The sequence below is a fragment of the Condylura cristata genome, unplaced genomic scaffold (assembly GCF_000260355.1).
Source record: "Condylura cristata isolate star-nosed mole 26May11 unplaced genomic scaffold, ConCri1.0 scaffold00009, whole genome shotgun sequence".
Taxonomy (NCBI): Eukaryota; Metazoa; Chordata; class Mammalia; order Eulipotyphla; family Talpidae; genus Condylura; species Condylura cristata.
Window position 1 is genome coordinate 11,047,532 of NW_004567110.1, and position 6,918 is coordinate 11,054,449.

General features: G+C 47.8%; 1 protein-coding gene across 6 annotated transcripts in view; it reads left to right on the top strand.

Annotated features, from left to right (window-relative positions):
* The window catches only part of MTSS1 (metastasis suppressor 1), a 110,753-nt gene that overhangs the window by 92,378 nt on the left and 11,457 nt on the right, over window positions 1-6,918 (top strand). For all 6 annotated transcript variants that reach the window (XM_012723006.1, XM_012723009.1, XM_012723007.1 and 3 more), the window contains 3 exons: window positions 3,572-3,729; window positions 4,810-4,917; window positions 5,785-5,882. In XM_012723006.1, coding sequence (XP_012578460.1) covers window positions 3,572-3,729; window positions 4,810-4,917; window positions 5,785-5,882 — 364 coding nt within the window. The remainder of the gene's footprint in view (window positions 1-3,571; window positions 3,730-4,809; window positions 4,918-5,784; window positions 5,883-6,918) is intronic.

Here is a 6,918-nt window from a genome sequence, read left to right on the forward strand (position 1 = left end):
ATCCTAAAAAACTAGCCAGAAGACTTTTGTGGATTCCTTTAAGGTGTAGCAGGTGGAAAACTTGATTAGTTTAAAAACAGGCAACCTGGATGAATTTTCACATCTAAAGGCCAGACAATAGGAAGTTTGAGTAATTCTTTAAAAAGCTGAATAGAAGGCTAGGTGAGATAATAGAATGATAAGATTTGGGTTACCCTCCACCCGGCAGTGAGAGAGACTGCAAAAACAGCCCTTTTGCTTTTAATCAGACAGTAGTCAAGTCACTTGACTTCAGGGGAATTTTTTCACCCTGGTGCAGTGCTTGCTTGTCAAGGCAGGCAGGCCTTGTGCGGCCTAGGCAGTCCAATTGTAAGCTGAAAGTTGCTCAGAATATTTTGATATTATGGTTATACAAAAAAAGGGAGGTCATAACATAAGTTAGCGTGGAAAGTCTGATTTTTTCAGAGCAATTCCCCTCCATCCGGACCGTGTCTGACGACAGAGGTTGCATAGCTCGTGTCACTGGTCCATGCTCACTGGCAGCCTTAAGGCCTTCGGACTGCTCTTCAAAGCATGTGAGCTGTTGAAAAGGAGCCATCCACGTTTGCATCTGGAAAGTAATTTGGGGTTGCTCTGGGCCACTGGTCCAGGTGCAGTGAATGCCATGCTAAGGGCGACATAGGAACAAGTTAGGACATGTTCAGGTGTACGTTCAGGGTGCCCTTGAAGATGACATAGTGGAGATGAAACGAGGTCAGAGTCAAGCTGGACCCTGCAAGCTGGAGTGTCCCTGCTGGATTGACACTGCCGGTGATGTCTGCCCTGCCAGGGGCCCCGGACCACGCTTTGGCCCTTCGTCAGGCCGCTCTGGTTTGTGCACCTAAGAAGAGGGCTGTGTCCCAGAACCAGCGCATCCAGTAGGGAGCAATTTTTTCCGTATTTGTGTTTCTTTAATCGATATAATTATATGTTTTATTAGTGAGTCTAGGAAATAAACATTGTTTTTGAGGTTATGATAGATCCTGAATGGAAGTGTACCCACTGTGACTAATTATTGCAGTTTTTATAGATTAGACTTATTTTGGAATACTACAATTTGGAAATCCTTCAGTTACCACAGTACATATTTAGAATCACCTAAATCTTATTTATCTGATTAAGGTAACACTTGTTTCTTTTTCCTTTGCTTTCCAGTGAAGGTATATTTTTAGTTCTGTTAATTACAGATGACATGTGCTTTTGTAATTTGTGGCAGCAAATAAAATTAGCCAGTTTCTCAGTTTCTTACCATGACAGGCTATTAATGAGAGAACTTGCTCACCCTCAAAGCACATCCGAGTAAGTTTGATTGAGCAGTGTTAATCTATCTCCCCAACTCCCCTCCTGCCCCCCCCCCCACACACAAAGAACATTCCGACGTGGTCTCAGCCCTCTAGATAGCAGTTAGAACATTTCAGAAGAGACAGACCTTAAAGAAGGCCTCTGGATCCTTCCTACACCTTCCTTCCCTCCCTTCTCCACCTACCCTGGTAGGTTTGGGGGCTCCCCTTGGCTCACCCAGCTGGGCAACCTATCAGTGGCAGGGAGCAGAAAAACGAAATGCTTGCCACTTTTCCAGAGCTTTGCCACTGAGCTCTGGTATCAGATGCCCTAACAACACTTAGGGATTCAGCTGCACAGGCCAGCATTTTGCAACAGAGGAAGAGAAAACCCAGTTCTACAGCTGCTGATGCCCTTGTCTTAAGGTTCCTTCCCTCCGAGGTCGGGATCCTTCCAAGGGAACCAATCCCCACAGGTAGGCAGCTTTCACAGGTCCCTCCAGGTGACCCCCAGGGCTGGTGTCAGGTATGGGAGTGGACGAACTCAAAGCCCTGGTGGTGTAATTAGACCTGCTGGGATTATCCTGAGCGGCAGAGGGTGACCGGCTGGTGGTGAGCGGTCATCTGGAACATACCCTTCAAACTTCTCCAAGTAAATTCTTACATCACGTAACGGTTGGGTAAAATCCCGTGCTGACACGTCACACAGGTGAACTCCTTGACAGGGAGGCGTCCACACAGATTTACTGTGCTTGACTGACCATCTTTTCCAGCTTGACCTTGTGTGCTTTTCTGTTGCGCTACTAACTTGGAGGGATGTATTTGAAGCCTGACTGCCTCTTGCTCCAAATTAAGCTTTTTCATCTGTTTGAGGGGAAAAAGTGAATGTGCCCTTGTGTTCCAGATAGTTTTCCCTGGCCCTTTACTGTTACTAACCAGGTGATGCGTGGCAGGTGATATTCTGTGTTATTCTGAAGAGGGGCTGGTCACTTTCGTAGGAGGCATCCTTCAGCAGCAGGTGAAAGAGCCCAGTGTTGGCGGGAGGGGCCATGTGGGCTCTGTCCTGGCTTCTGCTGTCCCGGGTGCCCTGGACAAACCCCTGGACTCCTTTAGGCCTCTCCCGCCACTCAAGCATGTTAACCCCTCAGGGCCCCCCAACTCTTATATTCTGCTTAAAATGAGTAAGCATTTATTGAGCACTTGCTGGATACGTGCATGGCATTTTACTGAGACTAGGCTGAAAAAGCTCAAGTCCCTGCTGTGAAGGAGTTTTAACAGTTCTTTTCTCTGACTTGAACAATAGGGGATGCTCCCACATGGGGAGCACAGTGTGAAAGAGCCCCCTGGTGGCCCCACCAGCAAATTTGATGAGGAAGCAAAACTTCTCCCTCCTACACGGTGCCTTTTTGCCCAAGTTTATCATCTAGTGTGACATGGTTTTACTGTAAGGGGCCAGACTAAATATTCTAGGCCCCGGGCTAGGCTCGCTCCCAGGCCTCCCTGCGGTTGCTGTGAGAAGGATACAGACAGCAGGTGTGGACAGCATGTAAATGAGTGGGCGTGGCTGTGTTCTAATTAAACTTGATGGGGGCAGCTGCTGACTATACACCTGCACAGTTACACCTGCCTGCAACACACCTGCACGTGGCCAGGGGTCACCAACAGGGACCCCACCTGCAGCGTCTCACTAGCAGAGAACTCATGGGGGATCTTCTTGTTGCTGGGCTTGTTTTACCGGTAGCACATTCAGAGCTCTCCACTAGGGAGTTAAACTAACTGCCAGCAGTTTCCAGGGGCTGCCAGAGCCAGGAGAGCTGATGTTTGCTGCCTTTGTCTTAAGGGACAGACACTGCTGTCTACACAGAGGCTCTCTGATTGAGGTTGACCCAACAAATCCAGCTTGTGCCAGTTTTGGAAACCACCACAAACCCTTACCTTGTCTATCCCCCAGCCTTTCCAGAATGTTCTAAATAAGGCAAGAGCACTGTCTGACTGCCTTGTGCTGAGATTTTGTTGGCAGAGACTCTGTGGGGTTGCCGAAGGCAAGTCATGAGGAATCATCCCAGGAAGTTCTTGTCGAGGCTAAATCAGGGTGAATGTGCCCTCTTGGTACATGGCTGGTTCTAGAAAAGCAGTTAGGGTAGAAACGAATATTTTCTATTTGTCCTGGGAAATTGTGGTTTCCACTCAAGCACGGACTGGGGTAGGGGTGGTATTTGCTTCAGACTCAGGTGTTTCAGCAAGCCACGCTTAGGGCTTTGTTTCGTTTGCAGGCAGGGGTGATATCCAGCCGCAGCTGGACAGTGCGCTCCAGGATGTCAACGATAAGTATCTTCTATTGGAAGAAACAGAAAAGCAGGCTGTCCGGAAGGCCTTGATAGAAGAACGCGGCCGGTTCTGCACTTTCATCTCCATGCTGCGGCCAGTGATTGTAAGTGGAAAGCTTGGAAGTTAAACTGCTAGCTTGGGGAGACTCCCCTTCTTTATTTTTCCACGTGTCATTGGGTCATTGAGAAGCTGCTGTGTTGGGACTTGTGATGCAGGAACTGTTTGTCCAGAACTGACAGCTCGCAAATCACAGCTGACTTTTTCTCCCCAAGTCAAGAAGGCCTTGCAAACTGGTTCTCCAACTATGGTCAACCCAGGCCAGTAGGAGCCCCCTGGGAACTGGTTAGAAATGCATATTCTTTGGCCCTGCCCAGACTACTGCATCCCAAACTGAGGGTGGGCTCCAGCCTTCCGGTGTTTTAAACTAGCCCTCAGGAGACCAAGCCTGTTCTCAGAGCGGCCATGTGATTAATTTGTGAAGCGCCTCAATGAATTAATTCAGACTTATTTTTTAAATACATCTGTGGTTGTTCTTAAAACTGAGAAGGCCCAGCCCACTTCCCTCCATGCCAGCAAAATGCTCAAATATGAGTTGTTCACCTGAGCATAGAACTTTTGGTGCCCGGTCTTGCCACAGCCCCACCGAGGCGCTCTGGTAAAATGTATGACTTTTTCTTCCATCGTCGCCATCCCTATTTGATGTGCTGTGTTTATACCAGTGGGGAAAATAAGAAGGAAGAAGTTGCATCCACTGAACACATGATCACAAAGATCTGCTGTCAGGACTTGACTAGAATATCCCCAAGCCCTGTCATCTGTTGATGCTGGGCAACTTCAGATTGAGCCTTAGCCCATGCAGGGGCCTGTGCCCCAAGATCCCATTAGAATGCACAAACAGACTGTGGGTGGGCATTCGCACCCACCCACCTGCAGGGAGCCTGCAGCTTCACGCTGACTTGCTCGCTACTGTCAGGGTGCAGACATCACGCCTTAATTATGGAGATTTCTTTTTTCCTATCATGTTGCAAAGACCAGGTTGGCATTGCTTTCATCAAGGATGAACCAAGCCTAAGGGGCCTTTTCTGAAAGGTTGAAAGGGGTAGACACTGACCACAGTAAAGTAGCTGGCCACGTTGATGAAGTGTGTCTCTCATGATCACGTGTTGTGATTATTTTCCTTCAGGAAGAAGAAATCTCAATGTTAGGGGAAATCACTCACCTTCAGACCATATCGGAAGATCTGAAGAGCCTGACCATGGACCCACACAAACTGCCCTCTTCAAGTGAACAGGTAGGAGTTGTGAGTTAAATGTGCAGAAGAAAACCAAAGGGATCTAAGATCTTGAGGGTTCCAGGAGGCCTGTCCCCTTTAAAGTGACACCTGTCTTTCCATTCTGACTCGTGGTTATGGTCCCCTCTGGTCTCTACAGAGCCCCAGCTGTGGGGCAGGCATTGTTAGCTTCCCAGAAGCTCTTTCCACAGACCCTCCCGTCTATCGCCATGTTGTAGAGCAGGATGCAAAGATCCTGGGACGAAGTCCCCGGTAGTAAGTAGCCTGGCGGTTGAAACAAAGCTGTTCAATCCGAGAGCCTGTTCCCTCAATCACGATGCTCATCTGCTCTTAGAAACAAACTCAGAAATTTGACAGTGTGTCGGTTACCACTGTGAACCATCCACGTGAAACGGCTCCCCTCTAATCAAACAACATAGGAAGGTCTTGCTCATCTTACAAAAAAAGAAATGACATTTTTTATGCTTACTCATTTGGTTCAGTGACATTAACACCATGGGAAGTGTTGGTGGCTAGAGATGCTTTTGGTGGGATAGCTGACATATCACATGGCTCTTTGTGGTTCTGTGAGACAAAAGCCCTAAATTTTAACCTTAGTTATAGGCTTCTGTAAGTTGTTAATCTGTCATTATAAACCCCTGTGGCTTTGACTCTCATTTAAGATTTTCCTATTGCTCTTTTGTTCATCTTAGAAAAATGATTGACGAGCTGGTAGTTCATTAAAAATCAAAATGGAACACCTTTTCCTTTAACCCGACTCCTTGACGGAGGCCGAGTGTTGACCGGGCTGTGACGGGTGTTAAGATGTAGCTGAGGTAGTTCTTTCCTTCCCAGCACAGTGCTAGCTCACTGTCTCTGTTTCCTCAGGTGATTTTGGACTTGAAAGGTTCTGATTACAGTTGGTCATACCAGACACCTCCCTCGTCCCCCAGCACCACCATGTCCCGCAAGTCAAGCGTCTGCAGGTAAGTGAAGCTGGTCTCTGCTCCTGCCTTCAGGACCCGTCTCTGTGCCGAGCTGAGTGACAGCAGGCCTCCCCTCTTAGAATGGCTCGTTTTAAACAGGAAACAGTGGTGCCAGCAGCTGAAAGAATGCCACAGTGATTTGACCTCACTCATCAGTCTCTGGATTAGTTTTGGGTCAGAAAGAAAGCCTCACTAGTTCTTAGACTAGTGGACACAGTCTGCGCTCTCTTAAATTGCATGTTGTAGGAATTTGATCATCTTTGTGAGTTAGCACTGGCTTTTGCTACCATTTGTTACGGTGAAAACCACAAAGACAAAAAAAGCAAATGAGCCAGAGGTAGAATCTTATGTACACTGACCTTACTCATTGTTGCCAGAGCAAGCAGAGGAAGTAATAGTGACTTTTGCTCTCAACTTACTTCCCCCCAAACTTCTCTCTCCAAAGTTCACAAAGTAAATGGAATTCTCTCCCATTATTCACCACGGCAGCTGCTGCTGTTCTGTGAATATCTGTGCTCACTGTTGTCAACACACTGAGAATCCATCTGCAGCACTGCTTTCTAGCAATGTCTAGCAATGTGAGAAAGGTAGGGGCACCATCAGGCATCACTTCCCTGTTCTTGGTGCCCTCCACCTGCTGATAATTTTCTTTGCAAATGAATCTACCTTCCTGTGACTCACCATTGAGAGTAACTTGCAGGGCTCTCCTGCGTCCTTGTAGGAGGGGTCTCGAGGCCCCTGGGCCACGTTTCACACACTGCTGATGGACTCTGCTGGCTTTTACCAGCCAGCCAAGTGTTGCGTGAGTGTACATGTTGCAGTAATCAAGAATCCCTCATCTTATTATTACAAAACAAAGCTGGAGATAGCTTTCCTTTCTTATAGTTTTAGTTCAGTAGGAAGCCACTGAAGTGAGCATCTTGCCCATGCCCTCTCGTAACTGACTGGGGAGAAAGCGGGAGTCATGGTGATTCTTCCCAGCAGCTGTGATCCCCCCAGGATCTCCCTAGATTGTCAGAACCTTTGCACCGCCGTC